This window comes from Microcebus murinus, chromosome 20, assembly GCF_040939455.1.
Source record: "Microcebus murinus isolate Inina chromosome 20, M.murinus_Inina_mat1.0, whole genome shotgun sequence".
NCBI lineage: Eukaryota > Metazoa > Chordata > Mammalia > Primates > Cheirogaleidae > Microcebus > Microcebus murinus.
In genome coordinates this window covers 11396541-11420492 of record NC_134123.1, presented here as the reverse complement: position 1 = coordinate 11420492, position 23952 = coordinate 11396541, and the positions used below count along the sequence as shown (strand labels likewise).

Genomic DNA, 23952 nt, shown 5'->3' with positions numbered 1-23952 from the left:
CAAAAAAAAAAAAAAAAAAGCCAAAACAAAACATTTAGCCCACAGTGTGAGTATAAAGCTGAGATAACTCATGCAAGCTGCCAAGTCTATGGCCAGTGAGCAGGGGGCTCCCCTTCTCTGCAAGAAACACCCCAGGAAAGCATTTATCACTTCCTCCTTTAGGGCAGAGGGTCCAACTGTGATGAGGTCATAGCTGGAGTTTAGGTACGCCATCAGTTCAACCTCTGCCACCTTCTCCAGCCCTGTCCTCAGCTCCAAAATCCCCAGGCAAGAGCTCTGGGCTCCTGGTCGAAGGCTGTCACTCACTTACTGGCTGTGCACCCTGAGCCTTCATTTCCTCCGTTTTAAAATGGGGATGTCCTGGTCCTGAGTACTTAACCCCACACATCACCTCCAACATCTGTCTCTAGCCGTCAACGTTCAGCCACACAGAGCAAATCAATCCACAAGTGAAACTGCAAATCTTGCAAAAAAAGTGTGGGATTTCGCGAAGTTGCTGGAAGCCAACGCAGGAGAAATGGAGCCGCCGCTAACCACAGACAAAGAGAACATCTGCTAGGGAAGCGAGCGAGACTTTCTCGAGATTTCCCCAGATTTCCCCAAAAGAATCGGCGGACTATCAAAGGATTCTGAGTGACCCTCGGGTCTGCAAAATATCTGCAAAAAACCGATTCAGAAGGAAAGGATGCTGCATACTCAACTTTGTCGGGAGAAAGAAAAGTCTTCAAATACTAACATTTGATCCAGTCTTCATTCTAAGGCGTGCATGGTTGCAATCATAATCTAAATAGTGTTAATCATGGGATCAAGCTAATTTATCTTTCTAGTTTTTAGTTTCCTTTTCTCTGTAACATGCAATCCATCTGGGCTCCCTCCATTTTTGTGAATTTCTGGTCCTCTTTTAAAGTAGGTTCACTTCAGGCGGCCTTGCAGGGCACAGGATGTGGCGGGGAGAGGTCCTCCGACGCCCGTTCCCCCTTCTCCACGAAGACCGCAGAACCCCACCCCAGAGAGAGGAAGCCCCTGAAGGGCCGGGCGCGCACGAGGGGCGTTACCGCAACTGGCCGCGGGGCTGGGGGTGCGGACCGGGAGGCATCTCCGCGGGCGGGACCCGGTCCCCCCCTCTGAACAGGCGCCAAGTCGCTTTTGGCAACCCTTTTGTTGGACAAACGGGGAAACTGAGGCCGGTGCGGGCACGGACTCGGCGGCAGCGCCGGCACTAGGGAGCGCGCAGGTACAAAAGTGCCGCCCCGGGAGGCGCGCCACGTGCGGGCCCGCCCGCGGAGCGCACTCGGCCGCGCGGCGCTCGGAAACCCGAGGCGGGAAAGCCGAGCCCCGCGGGGCCCTCGACCCTGCCTTCCGTCCCCCACCCTCGTCCCCGCCACGGGGGTGGGGCCTCCGTCTGGGCCCGGCCCGCTCTCCGGCAGAGCCCGCCGTCCGGCCTGCGCCCTCGCCCCGAGGCGGGCGGGCGTCCGCACCGCACCGCCGGCCGGCCGGGCCACCGCGGGCCGCCCCGCGCGCTCGCGCCGCCCCGCCGCCGCCTTCCCCTGCGGAGGAGGAGACTCCGAGGCCCTCCCTCGGCCGCCGGGGGCCGCAGCCAGCGCCGGGCCGCTCGCGCCAGCCGTGGGGCGGACGGCCGGAGCCGGGCCTGCCGAGGTGAGCGGGGCGGCCGGGGGGCAGAGAGCGCCGCGCCCGGGGCTCGCTCCAGGCCGCAGCTTCCGCGGGGAGCAAGGGGTTAAGTCGGGCGTGCTGCAGGAGCGGGAGCCGTAGGGGCGCCCGCAGCCGCCCCGAAACTCCGAGCAGAACTTTCCGGCCCCCTCCCCGACTCCCCCACCGCGGGCGCGGGCCTGGGGGGAGGAGGGGCTGGGGAGATGGGGGAGGGGAAACGCCCTCGGAATGCGGCGGGCGGGAGGGGGCGGCGGGCGGGGGCGGAATTTGGAACTTTCCCGGGGGACCCAACGTGGTCACCATGGCGAGTGCGGGATGGACGGCGGCGCTGGCCAATCGGAGCACAGCGCACCGCCCAGGCCCGCGGCGGCTACCAATGGGGGCCGCGCGTCGCGGGCCGGTTTTGGAGGTGGGGGCTTCGCCCGCCGCTAGGGGGAGCCGGGCGGCTGGCAGGGCCGGGTGGCCTGGGAGCGGGCGCCCGAGTGAGGGCTAAAGTGGCTCAGGGCCCGGGCTTTAGTTTCTGTGCTTTGAGTGAGAGTTTTATCCACCTTCCCACCCCGCTCTCATAGGGCTGTTGTGGGGGTTGGGGTGGTTTAGGTTGGCACAGGGCCTGCCCACCTGTTGGACAGAGCGTTCAGGTAGGGAAACTGAGGCCCAGAGACGGCTAAGGCTTGCAGATGTCACACAGCAGAGCAGTGGCAGAGCTGGCACTGGTGGGGTCTCTGCTGTACTTGGGCGAACAGTTCAAGGAGTTGCTGAGAGGGCTGGGGCTGGGGTGGGCCCCGGTCTGCCACCCCCTCCCATCGCAGCTGCGCTTGTGCACTTGGCCTGGTGCCTGAGGACCCCATCTTGTAGGTGCCCCTCCGGTAGGCAAGCCCCAGGAGGGGAGGCACCCGATCCCAGCGCTCCGGCTCCCCCCTGGCTTTGCTGCTGCTCCGCTGAGCGGATGGGACGCGCACGGTCCCTCTGGGCCTCCGTTGGCCCATCTGTAAAGAAAGGAGCTGAAATTAGTGCTCTAGGGTATCTTTGTGGCTCCTCAGTCTGAGATGGGGGTTCCTGGGAACAGGCAGGGGTGCCTACCTCTGGTCTGAGGTCCAGCCTGGAGGCCTACCCATGGTCCCTCCCTCCCCAGCCCTCTCCTAGAGGTCCGGCGGCTGGAGCCCAGGCAGCAGGTCAGTGGGACAGGTGCCCGCAGTCTGTGGGCTGCCCAGCCTTGGGCCCTGCACTTATCCAATCAGGCTGTCCTCTGTGGTTTCCCACTGGGCTCTGCTCCCTGCCCGCAGCCAGGCCTGTGGCCATGGGCGCAACCCAGAGCCCCACCTGAAAGGTTCTGGAAGGACATACAGGTTTCTGAGCTGGGGGGTAGAGTTGGGCCACTGGGCCCCCCATCCCTTCCCCCGCCCCATCCAGACGTCATTGAGCATTTCTCGTTCCTCTCGCTGGCTATGGGGAGACCCGTGCAGACATGCTAAGGACAGAACACAGGCTTGTCCCCCTGTGGGTCGTTTAGGCTTCCTCAGGCAAGAAGCAGGACCCCTGACCTGGCCACAGGGTGACCTCTGATTTTGACCCTGTCCACAGACAGATATCTGCCTGTCTCGGAGCCTGGCCACAGACTGACGCCCGATCCTTAGCATGGCTCAACCTCCACAGACTCTCCCTGGTCACAAGAGTAGTCCTGACAGTAGCATCTGTCCATCTGCCATTGTGCATCTGCTGTATGCTGGGCCCTGTGCTGATAGCCACCGAGTCCAAGATGGGCTCGGATAGTCCACTGATCATGGACTTCACAGTGTGGCCATTGCTGTAGAACAGGGGGGTGCCTAGTGCTTTAGGAGAACTAACATACTCTGCACAGAGGTTAGGGAGGGAACACTGGAGGTGGGTTTTGAAGGATGTGTAGGAGTTTGGTAATGAAGAAAGGAGAGAGAGACATTCCAGACAAGTCCACAAGCAACCGGAACCACTGGCCACTTTGTGTGGGCAGGACTGATGAGGGCCTAGCCTGTTGGTAAGAGATCAAAACATTCTTGTTTCTGTCCTGGAGCGAGCCACCAGCGAGCATAGCTGTGGGGCTGGGGTTCAGGAGCTCTGGGTTCCGCTCAACTCCGATGCCCAGCTGAGGGGATGCAGGGTCACAGTTCGGCCTTCTCTCCGCCCTGCCAGCCAGCCTGTCCTAGAAGCTCTGGGTGGCACAGTGTCCCATCTGGGTCGGGCAGAGCCTGTGCTGCAAGAAGAGAGGGAGCCGGCCAGAGGGAGGTTGCGGGCTGTGCTCCCCAGGTGGGGTGGGGCTGGGGCAATCAAGGCGTTTCCTGGAGGTGGTGGCATCTGAGCTCAAAGATGGGTGGGGACTTTGGAGTCTGGGAGGGAGAATGAGCGGAGTGAACAGAAACCCAGAGGCTTCAAGCAAGAATAGACCCGTCCGGCTGTTGGGAGGCAGGAGGTGGGAAGGCGGGGTGGGAAGGGCTCCATGGGGCCTGTGGTGGCTGGTCCTACCCTGACCTGCTCCTTGGGGGGGCAGTGACACGCTGGGGGACTCAGAGGCCACCCTGTGGGAAGAAGGCCCTGAGCCCAGTGGGGAAGGGGCAGGCAGGAGGGTGGCTGGAGCCTGTGTCCGCATCCGTGAGCTGTGCCTCTGTGTCGCCTCTGTCTATCGGTGAGTGTGCTCGTTACCAGGGCCACGTGTGCGTGCCTGTCCCCAAGGCTGAGTTGTTAGCGGGGTGGGGTGCGGAGAGGCGCTGCTCCGCAGGGTCTGGCTGCTGTGGGGTCTGGGGGTGTGCGGAGGGTGGGCTTCTCCCCACTGCCAACCTGAGGCCCTCCACCCTCAGCCCTCCACACGCATGTATGTGCACACCCCCTCGGGGGACGCCAGCCCCCAGGAAGGACCCGACCGGTGGCCGGGGAGGGGAACAGGAACTGAGTCTGGAGCCCCCACCCTGCCTTTAGCCAAGGTGCCTGGAAGCCATTAGGGGCCTGGATGGCGCCTGCCCTGCCTCTGCGGAACAGGCCGGGATTCCTGGAAGGAGCCAGCGGCCCTGTCCCGGCCGAGCCCCGTGCCAGGCCTGGCAGCTCCCAGGGGCAGAGAGGATGTGGCGGTGGTCCCCTCCCTGCCCTGCCCTGCTCCTGGTTCAGGGGCTGCAGGAAGGGCCCAGCAGACCGGCCAGACCCCCCCCCTTCCCAGCACAGCTCTGGTGGGGCTGCCGCCTGGCACTGGGGCTTCCTGCCGCCCAGCTGCCTCCTCCTCCTCCTCCTCCTCCTCTCCCCCCCTGCCTGCCCCCCTCCCCCACAGGCGCCACATTGTTTTTCTTTTCCAAGAGCTTCTCCATGTGGAGCTGAGCCAGGAAAGTGAGGAGCGAGTGTCCGCGTGCGTGTGTGTGAGTGTGTGTATCTGCTTCTCTTAGGGATGAGTATGATCTTTGTCCCTTGTCCGTGTTCTGGCGTGAGTGTCTCCAGGTCCGTCTGTGTCTACGTGTCTCTCGGTGCGTCTGTGTAGTTGCTTGTGTATCTGCATCCCTCTCTGAGTGTGTGCGTGTCTCGTGTCCACCTGTGTGACTTTGCATCCGTGTTCGTGTGCATGGGGTTGTGTGCATGTCTGCAGATGTGTCTGTGTGTGCACAGATGTCTGTGGACACACATGTCATGAAGGCCAGCCACCTCATTGCACAGGCAGAGAGACCGATCACAGAGAGGGCACTGCCGGCCAGGGATCTCTCAGGGTGTTGGTGGCGCTCATGGACCTGGATCCGCAGAGCCCGGGCGGATGACTTGGTGCAGGTGTTGTTGGAGTTGGGATGTGCGCGTGTGTTTATGGAACTGTGGTTGGCAAGAAGGCATAACTGAATGCTCAAATGTCCCAAACCATTAAAATGCAAATTCCCAGCCCCACACCTACTGGACTTGACTCTCTGGGGGGTGGGGCCTAGGAACTGCATTTGAAGCAGATGTCCAGGACATCCTGATTAAGAAGCAGCACTGGTCTTCCTCACCGTACCGCTATTCTACAGGTGGGGAAACTGAGGCCCAGAAAGGGACAGTGGCTTACGTGAGGTTGGTGACAGAGCTGGGGCCAGAGCGCACGTCTGCAGAAAGCAGACAGTAAACAAACAGCAATGGACTAGAGAAATGTAGTTGGATCGCTGAGCACCGTGGGGGAACCGTGACCCTGAAGGTCATGAATTTCAAATGACACTGGTCCATGCGCTGCCTGGCTCCACAGGTGACTCGGGGGCACCCAGGCTTGGCATTTGCCTGGAGACGCAAGAACAGGAGCAGGCGGGGCACTGAGGGTGTCTGCAAAGGAGGGATTAGGACCACGGAATGCGAGCTGGGACAGGGAGAAGGGCGTGGGGCGGGAGGAGCAGACAGAGAACAGGTGGTGGGGTCAGTGGGCTGTGGCTCCTGCTGGGACCGACACTTGGAGTCGGACTCTGTCTTAGTCCGGTTTTGTGTCGCTATGAAAGAATACTGGAGCCTGAGTAATTTATAAAGACAAGATGTTTATTTGGTTCACGGCTCTGCAGGCTGCGTAACAAGCGGGGTACAAGCTCTGCTCCTGGCGAGGGCTTCGGGAAGCTTCCACTCATGGCGGAAGGCGAAGGGGAACGGGCATGTCACATGTAGAGAGAGGGAGCAGGTGAGAAGGAGCAGGGGGTGCTCCATGTGGCTCTTTTCGATAAGCAGTTCTTGAGTAGTACCGAGCCATGGGGAGAGATCTTGCCTGGACCCAAACCCCTCCCACCACGCCCTGCCTCCAACATTGGGGATGCAATGTCAACATGAGCTCTGGAGGGAACAAATATCCAAACTATAGCAGAGCCCTAGAAGGACTGAGTTTGGAATTGACGCTAGGGAAAAGTCACAGTTATTAGTAATGACCAAGGGCGTGGCCACCAGCACAGTCAAGTGTGGCGGCGGCTGTTGAGACTGGATTTGAAGAAGGCAAAAGTGCGTGTGTGATGCGGCGAGGGTGGGGGTGGCTACACCTGCCCAGGTGGTGAAGACGGTGCGGGGCTTGACAGCTTAGTGGCTGTGGACCATGAAGGTGGAGGGACCCGAGTGATGTACGGACCACAGACCGACGGCATTTGGTGGCGGGCGGGGGAAGGACAAAGGCAGATTCCAGGATGTCCCCAGAAGCTGAAGGAGTGAGGAAGTGCCTTCTCCCAGAGAGGGCTGCGGGAGGCGCTGGTTTGGGGGAGATGGAGACAGTGAGTTCCATTTTGGCCAAGATGGAGCCGAGGTGTCCCTGGGACATCCGGTGGAGGCGTGGGAGGCTCTGGAGGGCAGCCTGGGCTGGAGAGAGAGACTGGGGTTGTTGAGGACTTGGCGAGATGGCTGGGGCAGGGGAAGCGTGATGGGCCCAGGACCCTATGACAGGAGCACGCAAGGATGAGCCGGGGAGTCCACGAGGAGCAGCCGGAGGAGGGGAGGAGGGAAGCCCCGAGCGTGGCATCCTGGAAGAGAGTGATGCTAAGAAGTAGTGATAGCATGTCCTGAGCTAGGGAGGGCACATCATGACAAAGGGGCTGGAAGCCAGCCTGGCATGGGTGGCCCAATGAGAGCGGGCCAGGGAGGTGGTCCGAGGGGAGACAGCAAGCGCGGACCACTCTGGACGTGCCTTGAAAGGGGGGAGAGAGGGCAGGGGAGAGGAGGTGCCTGGCGAAGACATTGCTCGCTGGGGTGGAATGGGGGGGAGCGGCTTGGACACCTTCCCTCTTCCCTGCAAACCGGAACATGAGGTTACCTGCCAAGAGGGAGGGGGGTCAGAGATCGGAAGGGGTGGAGAAGGGACAGAGAGAGTTGGTGGGCCTGCCAGTATTGATGCACTCGTCCTCAATGGGAGTCGTCAGGAAAGGGCAGGTCGAGTCTTCGAGGCAGCTGTGATCTGTGGACCAGACCTCAGCCTAATGGGGGGAGAAAGGCCCGATGTCCCAAGGGGCTGCTGCTGGCGGTCAGCACGAGGCCACACTGGAGGGAGAGTGGGGCATGCCGAGGACAGAGAGGGACACGCATCTCCTTTATTTTAAAGGGAGGGTGGCCCATGCATGGCAGAGGCCCCGTGCTGGGCGTTGGCGAGGTTTAGGTGGGACAGGAGAGGGGGGAGATGTTTGCAGTGAGTGAGGGCGTCTGGGAGGGGCGGTTCTGCAGAGAAGGGCAGGGAACGCCATATTGTACCCGCACCCCCACCATCTAAGAGACCAGTTTATTTCACCATTGTCACACGTGCATATGCAGGATTTGGGCTCATACTGTAAATGGCGACAGTAATTTCCCTCGCCTGGAGTAAGAGAGGAATAAGTGAGATCATTCCCATGAAACCCTGGGCACGGTGCCTGGCCTGTTGCTGGCCGTCTGCAGATGTCACTGTTATTGTCATCATGCGCTTGGACTATGAAGCTGGCGGGCACCTAGCCCTTGCCCTCGGCACGCGCACAGCCTGGGAGGGGCGGGAGCAGACACAGATAAACGACCCGGCAGGGTTGGTTAGTGTGGTGGTGGAGACGCAGATGGGGGGCCTGGGGTGATGGGCCTGGCCTGAGGCGATCCTGGAGGGCTTCTAGGAGGACGCGGTATCTCAGCTGAGTTTGGAGGATGGGGAAGAGTCGGCCCACTTCAAGAAGAGGCAGGGAGGAGACTCCTGGCAGCAGGCTGGTGCTCCCACGTCGGTCCGTGTGGAGGCGGGACAGTAGTAAACGCCACTCAGTGTGTGCGATGGGACCGTGAGGGTGAGGGTAGCACGTCACCGTGTCAGACGTGCCGCTGCGGCCGCGGGGCCGCGGGAGGGACTGGAGCGGACGGGCGTCTGCAGGACGCGAGGAGGCCGATCCGCTCTTGCTCCCCAGCCAGCCGTCGCCCGTGCTCCCCCTGTGCGCCACGCACGCCTCATCTCACGGCCCGAGGGCGCGGGCCGCGTGACCACGACTGTGTTCTCCTGCAGGTCCGAAGAGGCGTCCTCAGCCTGGCGGCCCGGAGAGAAGGGGGTCGCGGCGCCGTCATGCACAGCGGTGGCGCGTCCGCCGCGCGCCCCGCACGCCTTCCCTGAGCCCGGCCGCGGCTGGAGCCCGGGGCGCGCCCGGCCGCACGATGAGCCACGGCCCGAGCCCGCGGCTGGCCGAGTCCCCGCAGCTGTCCAAGGGCAGCCTCCTCACCATCCTGGGCAGCCCGTCGCCGGAGCGCATGGGCCCGGGCGACTCGCTGCCGCCCACGCCGCCCAGCGGCACGCCCTCGCCGGGGCCGCCGCCCGCGCTGCCCCTGCCGCCCGCGCCCGCGCTGCTGGCCGACGGCGACTGGGAGAGCCGCGAGGAGCTGCGCCTGCGGGAGCTGGAGGAGGCGCGCGCGCGGGCGGCGCAGATGGAGAAGACCATGCGCTGGTGGTCGGACTGCACGGCCAACTGGCGCGAGAAGTGGAGCAAGGTGCGCGCCGAGCGCAACCGCGCGCGCGAGGAGGTGCGCCAGCTGCGCCAGCGCCTGGACGCGCTCACCAAGGAGCTGGCGGGCGCGCGGCGCGAGCGCCAGGAGGCGCAGGGCGAGTGCGAGGCGCGGGGCCGCGAGCTGGCGCGGCTGCGGGGCGCCCGCGGCACCGCGGAGCAGACGCGCGACGGGCCCGAGCCCGAGCCGGACCCCGAGCAGGAGCCGGTGCGCGACGTCGGGGCGGAGCGGCCGCAGGGCAGCCAGGTGCGCGGCAGGGCGGGGCCTGCGCGCTGGCGTCGCGGGGTGGGCGGGCCCGACGGCCGGGGCAGGAGCGGTGGCCGCCAGTCAGGGACTGCTCCTGCAGGTCAGGCTCCGCCCCCTGCAGTGCCGCAGGTCACCTCCCTTCCCGAGACCCCAGGAAGGGCGTCCTGGGCAGAGAATCCCAGGTTCTGGTGGTCCCTCCACTCCACACCTGGGAAGTCAGCAGAAGCAAGGAATCGTCCCTTCGATCGGCAAAGGGATCCAAAAACTTACCTGGAGTTAGCCCGATTAGTAACAGCTGAATCCATTCAGTCGTTCAACTTGAATTTAGGGGGAGGCGTAAAATTATAACCCAGATCAGCCACAGCTGAAGGGTGGAACGTTATCGGGGCACCACCTCGGTCCATATAGGGAAACCAAGGGCCAGACTGGCAAGGGGCTGGCCCAGAGGCATCCGGAAACTAGAGAAACTAGAACAAGGGCCATAGTCCTCATTTTGTGTTTGGGTTTGTGTCAGGGACAGGCAGGGGCAGCCACAGGGACAGAAGGGGAGGTGAGGCTGGCAGGAAGGAAGCAGGCTCAGCGCCGGGTTAATAAATCCCGCACTGCTTGCTGCCTGGGAGCCAGTTCTACTCACTGCTTTACCATGTCACCAGTGGCCCTGTGCTTAGTATTTGCCCTAGAAAAATAGGATCTCAGAGTTAGAATTCCTTTTGAGGGAATCTAATCACAAGCCATTGTAGGAATCCCTGCTTCAACATTCCCACAAGTATCCCGTCATGCCTTTGTATACTTCCACTGACAGGGAGCTCACCACCTCTCCTGGGGAATCTTCCAGGATACAGGGGACCTCGATGGCTGCCTCTGTGCAGTTCCAGGAGGTGAAAGTGGAGGCCCAGAGCAGGGCGCGGCCTCCCTCTCCAGAGATGGAGAGGCAGGCAGCAGAAGAGGAAGCCGGGGCCCAGAGACCTTGTTTGACTTGAGGAAGGTTACCCAGCAAGCTGATCCCAGCCCCAGGGCCTGGGAGAGGCCATCGGGAAGGTCGCCGGTCCAGCCTCCCCGTTGGTCCCCGCAGGAGCTGGAGCTGGTGGAGAGCCTTCTGAAGAGCAGACCGGAGGAGCCCGAGGGCTGCTGGGAGGCACGCGGCGTCGGGGCCGGGGCCCCGAGGAGCAGCTCCGGCCGCCAGGAGCGCAGCCGGCTGCCCTGGGAGGACACAGCCGCGGCTGAGGAGGAGGCCTCCAAGCTGACTGCCCTGCGGCTGCGGCTGGATGAGTCCCAGAAGGTGCTGCTCAAGGAGCGAGAGTGAGTCTGGGCGCGCGGGCAGGGGCCGGGGCTGGGCCGGGCCACGCTGGGGCGCCCTCAGCATCCCAGAGTGAAAATCAGTGTCTCGGAGCGTGAGACTCTCCAAGGTGGCAGGTACTGTTTAGGCTCAAACCTTGGAACTTTAGAGCGTGGTGTTCCACCCAAGGACCCAAGGCAAGTTTTTGTTTATTCCGTCAAATAATACATGGTGAGCACCTGCCCTGGGCCACGCTCTGTCCTCAGCCCCGAGGATACAGCCAGAAACGAGACAGAAGCCCCTGCCTTCCTGGAGCTTGCGTTCTAGTGGGGGTGACGGCCGTGGGCGGGGTGAAAGCAAGGAAGGGGCACAGGGAAGTTGGGAGTTGCAGCTGGGAGTTCGGTTTTGGAAGCGTGCAGTTGGAGGTGGCAGGGAGGCAGTCGGGGACAGGAATGAGTCTGGAGTGATGAGACAGTTCCGGGCTGGAGTCAGCGAGTGGATGACATTGGAAGGCCTGAGCCAGGGCAGGCGAGCAGGGGTGGAGGGGGAGGTCAGAGCGCCAGGTTCAGAGGCCGGTCAGAGGAAGGGGAGCGCAAAGGAGATGGGAGAAGGGGCCAGTGCCGTGCGGGGACAGGACACCATGAGACAGGGGCTCACAGAGGACAAAGCGATCTGCTGGTCAGTAAGGAGAGGACTGAGCACTGACCATTGGATTTAGAACAGGGAGGCCACCAGTGACCTTGACCAGGACAGTTTAGAGGGCACAAGCCTGGTTATAATGAACATTCTGTGACTTTTCTGTCCAGAAATTCAATACATAGATAGTATAACCTATCTACCCATATGATTTTTGTTGATTTAAATTAAATCAACACATAGTTGATTCTTTTTTAAAATCAACACCATGCCCTTGCGAAGATGCACGCAGAGGTCAGGGGGATGCTTCTCCGGGCATCGTTGCTTCTTTGCCCAAGGAGCGCCACCGCCGGCCAGCACACCGCCAGAAACCAGGGGAGAGGCCTGGAACAGACCCCACCGCGGGAACCATCCCTGCTGACTCCCTGATCCTGGACTTCCAGCCTCCCTAACTGGGAGGGAGTACGTTTCTGCTGTTTAAGCCAAACAAACAAAAACATCAACCTAAAGCATAACTGAAATATAAAGCAGAAATGAAATGATTTATAATGAAACGTGCACACGGCGACACGGAAGCGTTTGGGGATAGCTCCTCCAGGGGGAAGGATGCAGCGGTGAGGAGCAGGTGCCTTTGTACAGAGTGGCAGGGACTGTGACCGTGACTGCAGACACAGCCCCACTCCGGGTCAGGCGCTGTGCCCAGGGCTCGCGTGTATTCGCTCGTTTAAGTCACCCTGAGGACAGCTGTGAAGGCAGCTGGTGCAGGTGTGTGGGCTGGCACCTCAAACACAAAAGTTGTGTCACTGTGTGACTCGGTTTCCTGAGAGATGAGCGGCCTTTGGTAAAGTTCTGAACAAAGAAAAGTGTGGCCTTCCCCCAGTTTATTCCGTTCCTGGAAAACGCAGTGTATGTTAGTGGAACAAGTACTTTCCGTTTCTGTGTGAATCAGAATGAGGTTCTGGGCTCAGATCATTTCCACCCAGCAATGTCCACGGGGACAGGCGTGCATTAGTAGGGTGCCGGATAGGTCCCTGACGGGGGACGCCGTGGGCATGGCAGGGAGTCGGGCACAGCTGGTCCCTAATCGTCGTGATGGCTAAAAACGTCCCCAGGAATTTCCAACGTACCTCCTAGAGCATGGCATTGTCCCCTCTGAGAGCCCCTCGCTGGCAGCGTGGGGTCATGAAGCACAGCCGTCATTGAGCACCTACTGTATGCGGGGGGCCAGTCACCATGCTTGTTACCTGTGGTGCCACGTTCTCGTTCAAGGCAGAGTGCAGGGTGGTCCCGGGAGAACGTGGGGATCCCACACAGGGATGATGGCAAGAGGGGACCCGCCCTCCGAGAGTCACCGCACAGTGTTTTCCAGCTTTTCTAACTGCAGGACCAGGTGTCCAGGCCGTGCAGGGAGCCACAGGGCGGGAACAGGGTGGCCTCTGGCAGATGAGCCTGGGTCCGGCGGGAGGGAGGCCCTTGCCCGGAGGTGCCCAGTGCTCCGGAGCCCCGATCACCTCCCGCCACTGTGAGCTCGGTCCCTGCACGTGGGTGGGGGTGCAGCTCCAGGAGAACCGCAAACCCGGGGTGCTTTCCGCAACGTGGGGTGCCGGGCCCTGAACGCCGAGGTAGGGACTTTAGACGTGAGCTCGACGGGTGCAGAGAGCACAGCAGGGCCACTCGTGGTGAGGACTCCAAGCAGACGGCCCCTGCGGGCTCACCCCCATGTCTGTCCCTCCTTGTCCCCTGCCCAGGGATAAACTGGCCCTGAGCAGGAACATCGAGAAGCTGGAGGGAGAGCTCAGCCAGTGGAAGATCAAGTACGAGGAGCTGAGCAAGACCAAGCAGGAGATGCTCAAGCAGGTGAGTCTCGGAGACCCAGAGGGCTTCCTGGAGGCGGCAGCAGTATCACACTGTTGAGTTTCAGCAGTGGGGATGGGAGAGAGAAAAATGGAATTCGTTCATTCATTCATCCATTCATTCATTCAGCAATTGTCCTGAGCACTAGGCAGGCCAGGCCCCTGCCTTGAGGAGTCCACCTTGTGGGGGCCATGGGCAGAGAAGACCGACTGTGACCAGGCAGATAAATTCATGAGTCACGAAGGCGTCAAAACAGAATGGGAGAAATGGGGCGGTGGGTCAGGGAAGGCCTCTCTCAGAAGGTGACATTCGAGGCAAAGCCGAAAGGGGCTAGCAGAAGCATCCCCGAGAAGATCCTGGGACAGGGTTCTGGCAGAAGGCACAGCAAGTGCAAAGGTCCTGAGGCAGCAGCAAGCCCGTGTGGGGGGGAGACAGAGCAGGCCCCTGCAGCTGGACAGCAGCAGGAGGTGAGGCCGAGAGAGGGCCCTGCGGACCAGGATGAAGGGGAGGATCTGGATGTGGCATTCGTGGGGTGCCTGGCGTGTCCCGGGCGTCACTAACGCCCCATGGCAGTCGAGGCAGTCCCCATCTTACAGATGAGGACACTGAGGCTCCAGAGAGGGGAGCCCGCCACTGCAGTGTGGGGGTCAGGGCGGGCGGGGCTGCAGGCTGCCTCCTGTGCGGGCCGCAGTGGCCACCAGGGGGCGCTGCCGCCCAGGGAAAGCCGGGCTGGATCCGCCGGTTTCCAGAAGGCGGGAGATGGGGACCTCACTCAGAGCCCGCCACTCTGTCCGGGAAGGGACGGAGATGGGCTTATGTCAGACCCTCTTGGGAAAGGCCCTAAAACACGGATTCCCAGGCCCACCCCCACGCTTCGGAGTCCGCATCTCCGGGGACTGGGCCCAGGAACCTGTCCTGCGTGACCTTTTCAATTTGCGGAGTGTAATCCATTGAAGAGAAGTGTGATCGTTGGACGAAATCGCAGGCGTGCAGCAGGGCAGAATCGTCCCGTTCTCTGTCGTGTCTGGCAGCTTTCCCGCAGCACCGTGTGCGGCAGACTCGGCGCGCGGGCGCGTGGGCAGTGCCATTTTAGAGGCACCCGAGAGTTCTGACACCCCTGCGGGCAGGCCAGCTTATGTCCACCGTGTTGAGGGCCGCCCTGAGCCGAGGCCACGCAGGAGACAGAGGTGGACAGGCGACAGGTCCCTGTCCTCCCAGGCTTGCTTTCCAGCGGGGGTGGCCGAGAAGACGCCGCCTCTAGGCCAGGACGGGAGAGGCCGCCCTAGGGCCTGACGATAAGAAAAGTCAGTCCCGAGGGACACCTCGGAAAGTGTTCCGGAGCCGGGTACTGCGGTGGCTCACGCCTGTAATCCCGGCGCTCTGGGAGGCTGAGGCAGGAGAATCACTTGAGGCCAGGAGTTCGAGACCAGCCTAGGCGACGTAGTGAGACCCCATCTCTAAAAAAAAAAAAATAGAAAAATTAGCCGGGCATGGTGGTGTGCACCTGTAGTCCCAGCTACTCTGGAGGCTGGGGCTAGAGGACCACTTGAGCCCAGGAGTTTGCGGCTACAGTGAGCTATGATGATGGCACTGTACTCTTGCCTAGGTGACAGAGTGAGACCCTATCTCAAAAAAAAAAAAAGAATGTTCGAGGCAGAGGGAACTGAGCGGGAACTGCATGTGCAAAGGCCCTGTGGTGGTCAGGAACTTGGTGTATTTGAGGAATAGGAAGGAGTCAGTCCGCTGAGGCTGAAGCACAGTGAAGTCAGGGGAGATGAGGTTTAGGAGGGGGGGCATCCAATTGTGCGGGGTGTTGTGAGACCCCAGAGAGGAGTTGGGCTTTATCCTGAGGCACCTGGGAGCCATCAGAGGGGCTTTTGGGGAGGGCCGTGTGTATGTTGGAATTTATCTTTTCTAGAAGCCCACTGAGGGCTACTGTTGGGAGATGAGTTGGGGGGGGGGAGCCGGGAGCAGGCACTGGCGGGCCAGCAGGGGTGGGGCGGAGGCGAGAGTGACTGGAAGGGGGGAGGGGTCAGGTTCAGGGTCAGTTCTGAGCCCCTAGTGCCACCCCATGTGGGCGCTGCCCGGCGCCCGCCCGCCACCGCGGGTCCCCACGTGACCAGCCGGCGTCCTGCAGCTCAGCATCCTGAAGGAGACGCACCAGGACGAGCTGGGCCGCATGTCGGAAGACCTGGAGGACGAGCTTGGCGCGCGCTCCAGCATGGACAGGAAGATGGCCGAGCTGAGGGGCGAGGTGGGCCGGCCCCGGGCCGGGAGGGAGTCCGGGCCGCCTGCATGAGCAGGCACGGGAGGAGGGCAGGAGCCAGCCTCGCTCTGAGGGGCCAGCCTCGTCCAAGGGTGCCCCGGTCTGCAGGGGGTCCCCAGTCTGCAAGAGGGGGTCCCCAGTCTGCAAGGGGGTCCCCAGTCTGCAGGGGGGTCCCCAGTCTACAAGGGGGGTCCCCAGTCCACAAGGGGGTCCCCAGTCTGCAAGGGGGGTCCCCAGTCTGTAGGGGGGTCCCCAGTCTGCAGGGGGGTCCCCAGTCTACAAGGGGGGTCCCCAGTCCACAAGGGGGTCCCCAGTCTGCAGGGGGTGTCCTCTCCCCCTTGCAGCGACCAGAAGCGCCCTCACATCCTGAGCACCAAGAAGGGAGCCCTGCGTAATTATAGCTGCTGCAGCTGGGTCTGCTTCCTGGAGCCAGAACGGCTGCAGGCGGTGGCTGCAGGCGGTGGCTGCAGGCGGTGGCTGCAGGCGGTGGCGGGGCTTCCACGGGCCGTGCCCCTGCCCCGTCCTCACTGCGCCCTCCCGCGGCAGATGGAGCGGCTGCAGGCGGAGAACGCGGCCGAGTGGGGCCGCCGCGAGCGGCTGGAGACGGAGAAGCTGGGCCTGGAGCGGGAGAACAAGAAGCTGCGGGCGCAGGTCGGGGACCTGGAGGAGGCGCTGGCCCGGCGGCGGCGGCAGACAGCCAGCGCGCTGGACTGCGACCTGCGGGCCAGCCAGGCCGCGCTCTTCGAGAAAAACAAGGTGGGGCGGCGAGCGGCGGCCAGCGCTGGGGCGGCCACCTCCCGCCAGCCAGAGCGCCGCACCTACCATGTGCTGATAATTACAGTGGCCGCATTTACTGAGCACCTACTATGTGCCGGGCTGCTGATAATTACAGTGGCCGCATTTACTGAGCACCTACTATGTGCCGGGCTGCTGATAATTACAGTGGCCGCATTTACTGAGCACCTACTATGTGCCGGGCTGCTGATAATTACAGTGGCCGCATTTACTGAGCACCTACTATGTGCCGGGCTGCTGATAATTACAGTGGCCGCATTTACTGAGCACCTACTATGTGCCGGGCTGCTGATACTTACAGTGGCCGCATTTACTGAGCACCTACTATGTGCCGGGCTGGTGATAATTATAGTGGCCGCATTTAGTGAGCGCCTAGTATGTGCCGGGCTGGTGATAATTACAGTGGCCGCATTTACTGAGCGCCTACTATGTGCCAGGCTGGTGATAATTATAGTGGCCGCATTTAGTGAGCACCTACTATGTGCCAGGCTGGTGATAATTATAGTGACCGCATTTACTGAGCGCCTACTATGTGCCAGGCTGGTGATAATTATAGTGGCCGCATTTACTGAGTGCCTACTATGTGCCAAGCTGGTGATAATTACAGTAGCCGCATTTACTGAGCACCTACTATGTGCCAGGCTGGTGATAATTATAGTGGCCACATTTATTGAGCACCTACTATGTGCCGGGCTCCATTCTAGGTCTGTGGACAGATAGGTGTGCCTCCCCCCCAGGGGAGCCGGTGGCTCGCTGAGGGGCACACAGGACTCTCCAAGTGACACAGACCCCTACCGATCACATGGCTCCGTGGTCGCCAGCACAAAGAGGGGGTACCAGGGGACCTGGCTTGGGCCCAGCATCCTGGAAAGGATTCCCGGGGATGGTGGCCTTTGGGCTGAGGTCTCCAGATTTGGGAAGAGGATAGAGTTTGGGAATAGCGTGAATAAACGTCCATGGTGGGAGGGACACGGAGCTTTGGAGGAACAAGGAGGCCATCGTGGCTGGAGGGGACTGAGCAAGGGGAACGTGGCAGACAAGGCAGGAGCCGGGGGCCACCTCAGAAGAGTTTAAAGTGGGAGGGGGCATGAGCAGGTCACCATCCGCAGCACTTACTGGCTGCTGTGTGGATGGAGGATGGGGAGAGAGGCCGTTCACTGGGCGACAAGAGATGGTGGAGACCTGGACCAGGCTGTGGTTGGTGGAAATGGAGCAAAGAGGGTGGTTTCAGGAGACTTTAGGTGGTACATACCCCCATTTTACAGATGTGAAAACTGAGGCTCAGAGAACTTGCAGAGCTCAGGGATGGGCATCTCCTCTCCTGGCTGCTCATAATCTTGCCAGCCACTCTAACACCCGCTCCTCAGTTCCGTTCATCCCCAGACCCCAGGCTCTGAATCCCATGTCCGTAGCATGGAAGATTCCAGATCCCATCCGTTCCCAAAATCCTGACCGTCAGCTCCGCCAGCCCACCACCACCCCGGGCATACCCAGTGAGCACTCCGACGTTACATGTCTGAACTGGAGCCACTGGTTCTGCCCGCCCAGCCCTCTCTCCTCACTAGGGGCCCCTCCGGCCCCCAGCCGCTCAGCCCGGCCTCGGTGCTGCTGTCAGACAGCAGGTGGGCAGGGCCAGGGAAGAAGAGACGCGGGCCCCCCTCGAACTGCCCGGCCCGTGGGGCTCCCTGGCGCGGCGCCCAGGCTGGCGCCGAGCCCCTGCCTGCCTCTGCGCCCGCAGGAGCTGGCGGACCTGAAGCACGTGCACGGCAAGCTGAAGAAGCAGTTCCAGGAGAAGGTGGCGGAGCTGGCACACGCCGGCCGGCGGGTGGAGCAGCACGAGGCCGAGGTGAAGAAGCTGCGGCTGCGCGTGGAGGAGCTCAAGAAGGAGCTGGCGCAGGCCGAGGACGAGGTGAGGGCCGCGCCAGGAGGGGCGGGGCCGCAAGCCCTGCTGGGTGGCTCCGCGCCGGGTCCCCAGTGCCTGGCGTGAGCCCGGGTCTGAGCAGGTTCCCAGGCTAGAGCAGGCGGGGGACAACAGAGGGATGGCAGGATAGACGCGCGGGCAGGAGGAGCGGAAGAAAAGTGGGCGGACAGGGTCGATGCGTGGAGAATGGATGGATGGAGGGACAGGTGGGTGCGTGTGTGGATGGTTGAGTAGAAGAACAGGACGGAAGGAGGTTTCCGTGGATGGAGGAGCAGACGGATGGATGGGTGGACGGATGGACAGACGGATGGATGGATGGGTGGACAGATGGACGGACGGATGGATGGATGGGTGGATGGATGGATGAGAGAGGGAGGGGGTGGATGGATGGATGGATGGATGGACGGGCGGGCGGGCGGGCGGACGGACGGACGGGCGGGCAGACGGACGGACGGACGGATAGACAGGCGGGTGGGTGGGTGGATAGGTGGGTGGGTGAACGGGTGGGTGGACGGGTGGATGGACGGACGGACGGGTGGATGGATGGATGGACGGATGGATGGATGGATGGGTGGACGGATGGATAAGAGAGGGAGGGGGCGGATGCATGGATGGGTGGGTGGGTGATGGGTGTGTGAACAGATGGATGGCTGGATGGGCAGACAGTGGACAGGTGGAGGGACAGCCGTCAGTGGGTGAAGAGTGAATGGACAGAGGGAACGAAGGCCGGCTGAGGGGGGGACGGGTGGGCCTGGGGCAGCAGGAAGCTGGGGTGGAGGGGGCGGGCGTGGGTGGACTGGTGAATGTGCGTGGGTGGTTTGGTGTCTCCACGGGCAGTGAGTATCTCCAAGGACGAGTGCTCAGGTGACGATGGATGAGGACGGATGGGCAGGCAGGTGGCTGGCTGCATCAGTGGCGCAGGGCACCGCAGGGTGGCAGATTGGAAGGGGGACAACAGGGATGGGGAGGAACAGAAGGGAGGCATCCCTAGAGGAGGTGAGCCTGGGTCTGGGCCTTGAGGAGCAGACACTGTTGGAAAAGCACGTTCCCGGAGAGGGACGGTGGGAGTGGCTGTCCCTGGATGGTGGCAGGCCGGGCTGCCCGGCCCAAGGTGACCGTCACGCTCTCGGCCCTGCTCACCGCAGCTGGACGAGGCCCACAACCAGGCGCGCAAGCTGCAGCGGTCGCTGGACGAGCAGACGGAGCAGAGCGAGAACCTGCAGGTGCAGCTGGAGCACCTGCAGTCCAGGTGGGCCCCGGCTGCGGGAGGACTCGTGGGAGGACTCGTGGGAGGACTCGTGGGAGGACTCCTGGCACAGGCACAGAATCAGCGCAGGGGGACTTCCAGCCCAGGGAGACCTCCAGTCAGGCCGGGAGCCCCGAACCAGGGCTGAAGGGGAAGCCAGAGAAGGAAGAGAGCCGGGAGCCCTGGGGCCAGAATCCTGTCCCCTCCAGGCAGGAAGGGCCAGAGCCAGGAAACCAGGGAAGGGGGTGCAGGAAGTCAGGCCTTGTAGGGGCGCCGGAATTGTCTCCTCTAGCGGGGGCTGGTGGGTGGTGGGAGGGCAGGAAGGGCGGTAGAGAGGGCAGGCCAAGGCGGTGGGGAGGGCCAGCAGGGCTGGGGGGTCCTTGACATGAAGAATGAACACCCCCAGGGTTACTGGGCTGGGGTGACACTGGATGGCAGCGGGTCATGGAGGGGCCCCCACTGACGGCAGGCTGACCCACCAACCTCTGGGGACCCGCCCAGCACACTCTGCCCCCCTCCCCCTCCCAGGACTGGTGAATCACTCCCTCTCTGTGCGCCTCCCCCAGAGCCAGGACATGTCAGGGAACTTCAAGTCCAAGCCCGCCCTGCCCCACAGCTGGGAGCCCGAGGCCATCATAGCCGTGGCAGTGGCCAACTGCTCTGCGCCAGGGCCTGGCCAAGCACGCACTTACATTCTCTTATCTCGTAGAATAGAGCCAGACTGCCGGGGTGGTGGGAAGCTTCAGCCCGGCTCTGCATTCAGTAGCTGTGGGGTCTTGGGACACTTGCTTAACCTCTCTGTGTCCGTTTCCTCTTCTGTGAAATGGGGCTGATGTGAGCTCTCACCTCTTGGGGGGAGAATTAAATGAGCCGATCCACATTCCTTACAGTACCTGGCACATGGTAAATAATAATAGCTGCTGCTGCTGTTACTGCCGTTACCAGTTACCCCGGGAGGGGCTCATATTTGCGTTAGATATTGTGCTGCTTCTGTAAGAGAAAGGAAAGGAGAGAGATTTTGTCCTAGGGGGCTAGCAGATGAGGAAACGAAGGCCTAAGAAAGTAGGTCCTTCCACGGCCACACAGCTGCCGGGTGGCCAGGCCGGATCACCCGCTGGCCATCAGCCATTGGAGCCCTCGTTTATTGAGCATTTACTACGTGCTGCTGCGTGCTTCAGGGCACCAGCCGGGGAGCCAGCGGCCAGGGACCAGGCCCACAGTGCTGTGGGGGCCCAGTGTGTGTCCAGCCCAGGGCCAGTGTCCGGCCGGCCCTGCCCACTCTGGCCCGCAGCACCCACCCCGCCAAGGCCACTCCGCCTGGGGCTTCCCGCAGCCTCGGTGGCATTCTCCAGGAGCCGCCAGCTCCCAGGACGAGCCTCCGAGGGCCGTAGCGTTGTCGTAGCCTGTAACTTTTCCTGCTTTAATGTTCCGGGACAGCCCACTAAATCACGGCGCAGTAATGGAGCCCCCGCCGCCGTGTTAATAATTCAGGCCTTCCAGGAAGGGCCAGGCCGCCGGGCGGGGGAGGGCAGGGGCGGCGTTTCCTCCCCGCTGCTCTGAGAGTCAGAGTTTGCCTCGTAAATTTTGGCTTTAGGAATTTTAACGTGAGGAAGAGCTAGGGCTGAGCACGCTCACACTCAGGGTTGCGGGGATGTGGGGGTTCAGGCCACCCGCCACCGCCACCACTAATGCCACCAGGCTTGGGTTGACATCCCCGCAGGGGGACTCCTGCACCTGTCTAAGTCCCCGGCCCACTCCGGAGCCAGCCGCCTCGGTTCAGAGCCCAGCCCTGCTCCCCGGGCTGACGTTGGGCAGTTACTCCTCTTCTCCGTGCCTCAGTTTCCTTGTCTGTGAAGTGGGCGCGGTACTAGCCTCTCCTTCATGAAAGGGCCCTCCGTGAGGACGTAGGAGGTAATGTGTGTGGACGGCCTCGCGTGCCACCTGCCATCGGGGAGCATGGGGACGTGTGGCTGCTGACCTGTCACCCCCCCACAGGCTCCGCAGGCAGCAGCAGAACGCGCCCCTTTTCGGGAAGATCCGGGGCGCTCGCTTTGGCACTGAGGAGGCCGGGGACGGAGCCAGCGACCTGGACGAGGATGAGGACTTGCAAATCCAGGTGGCCTAGAGCCTCTCGGCGCCGGACGGGACGGGACCCCCCAGGGCCCAGGCGGACCCGTCACCTGAACTGGCACAGCTGCCCGGGCTTGCCCTGGCGAGGCCCTGCTCCCTGCCACGGTGACCTGTCTGTCCCAGGGAGGCATCAGCAGTCCTGCCTGCCAGCGCCCGAGGAAGGGGCGACCGTGTTCTGTACGCACATTGTATTGCGTACGTGCCCAGGGCCTTGGACCCTTTCGGACTTGGGAATACAGGACCGCTCCGAAGCTCCGCCCACCCAGGGCGCCTCGCACGCTCCGGGCACGTCGGGGGCGAGTGGCCGGGGCCCACCCCAGGCTGCCTCTCTAGGCCTTGAAGGCCCCGCAGGGGCTGTTCGAAATACAGTGTGATGAACCCAGCCTTTTGTAATAAATGGAGTTCAAGTTCTTGGGTCAGAGTCCTGAAAACGTGGCAGATGCGGGCAGGGGGTGTGGGGGACAGCGTCAGCCTGCACCTGACACTAAACCAGAGCTCAGGAATAGTGAGTGACTTAACGTCAGAAAGGGTGAATGAATGAACATGTAGCTTCCGAGCGGTCTGGTATCCCGCTCCGGTGACAAGGAAGGAAAAAGTACAGTGGGTGTCTAATCTGGAGATGGGAAAACTTCAGTTCTGGCACCCGATGGATTCAGATCTCCGCTCTGCCCCTTACTGGCTGTGCAACCTCAGGGAAGTTACCTGCCGTCTCTGAGCCTCAACTTTCCATCTGTGAGTTCAGATGTCTCGTAGAGCTGTCACAAGAATTAAAGAAGTTGATCCAGAGCTCAGTAAGGGGGTACGTGCCAGCGGGGTGCAGGGGATGTTGTTCGGGTGATTGATGGGTTTACCCAGAGGTAGGTGTGGATACAATAAATAGTGAACCCTTTTATCTTTCCCCCAGCCCTGCTCCAAGTAGTGAAATTACAGGTTAATTTCACTTTTGATGTTTAATTTCCAAACCATGTATAAGCAGCAGATTTATGTTAAATCTGATGGAAACTGTTATTAGAAACACAGTAGCGTATACTTTTGATCTTTGACAGTCGAAGTGGCATTCCGGGCACCTGCTCTTCTGATGAGATGTTTTAGACGAAGTCTCGGCACCAGGGCCTGCTTTCTGCAGAAGGAAGTGTTGTCAGAATTGTTCCAGAATGCCTAAGGTGATGAGCTCCCTGTGTCCAGGGGTGTGTAAGGAAAGGCCAGAGCCTGGCAGCAAAGAGGAGTTAAATTCAGTTGATAAAGGGGCGGGGGGAGGGGGGAGCTGCACTACATGACTTTCTAGGTGTGACCTAGTCATGAGGGACCGCTCAGGTCACAGTACCGGGTCCCAGGGCACTGGGACCTTGGGGGCGAGGAGAGTGGAGAGGCAGGCCCAGGAGTCCGGGCCGGGTGCTGCCGTGGCAAAGAGGCCCGGGGTCCCCTCCTGGGCTGCCAGTGGGAAGGAGGGAGTGGGGGAGACAGCCCTGGGGACCTCCCTCCTCGGCTCTTTTCCCAGCGCTGCCGTGCAAAACAGGGCTTCGGGAAGAGGGCCATTTCCTGCCAGGGGTCCTTCTGTTTTCTCTCCCAAACAGGAAGTTGGCCCCAGAAAAGGCTGCAAGTGCTGCCCTTTGACCCCCAGGAGCTAGCAAGCAGGAGCCAGGCCCTCCTCCCTGACACCAGCTCTCAGAGCCACCTCCGGCTGCCAGGGCCAGACACAGAGCAGACCCGTCTGGCCGCTGGGCTCCCCCAGACTCCTTGGCACCTCCTGCGAGATAGCGCCGGGTGGGGCCTCATTGCGGCCCTATCTCCTGCAGGCCGCTCCTGGGAATGTGGGGGGGGGGGTCTGGCCTCCCGCTGTACACAGGGGGACCCAGAGGGGGCGGGACGGCAGACACAGGGCTCCATGGTGCCCTGGGCCCCAACGCCGGCTGCTTCCCTGCTCTCGGCCCTTCCGGGCTTCCCCTGCCTACAGCGGAAGTCACCCGGTGGTCGCGGCGGGGTCTGCCAACAGCAGCATCAGCCTCTGCCTGCCCTGGGCCTGCGCCCACACCACGGCCACGCTGCTGCTCCCTGGGATGGGGCACAGACACCCCATGCACCGCAGTCCCACAGTCCCGCCACTCCTCACCCTGCACCCACCTCATTTAAATGACTGTCCCGCCCCTGGAGGGGCCGGAGGGTTTTGCCTCTGGCTTAGTCCAGTTTCGAGTGCACTGTCACTCACAGGCTCAGAACTCGCGCAGGCTCCACGTGGCTACCGGGGTGACCACTAAGAACGTTAAAACTGAGTGAGCCCCACCGTGTGCTTCAGACGCTGCCATCTCACTGGTGGTTCCCACCAGCCGGTGACATAGGTGCCACCGTCATCATCCCACTCTATGCCGGAGCCCAGAGAGGGGGGAGCCGGTCACTAGCCCTCCCCCTCCCCTGCAGCCTCGCTCCCCCATTCTGCACGCCCTGCAGCTCTGGCCGTGCCCACCCCCTTCTGCCCCAGACCTGCCCTG

General features: G+C 61.9%; 2 protein-coding genes across 2 annotated transcripts in view; both read left to right on the top strand.

Annotated features, from left to right (window-relative positions):
- Nucleotides 1–23952, top strand: part of CIAPIN1 (cytokine induced apoptosis inhibitor 1) — a 328736-nt gene that overhangs the window by 231786 nt on the left and 72998 nt on the right. The gene's annotated exons all lie outside the window — the stretch shown is intronic.
- CCDC102A (coiled-coil domain containing 102A) lies at nt 1401–21878 on the top strand. Its single transcript, XM_075995670.1, has 9 exons — nt 1401–1656; nt 8606–9342; nt 10415–10641; nt 13003–13111; nt 15246–15362; nt 15921–16130; nt 17908–18078; nt 19236–19339; nt 21332–21878. The coding sequence occupies exons 2-9, from the start codon at nt 8752–8754 to the stop codon at nt 21459–21461; spliced, it is 1659 nt and encodes a 552-aa protein (XP_075851785.1). The 5' UTR covers nt 1401–1656; nt 8606–8751; the 3' UTR covers nt 21462–21878.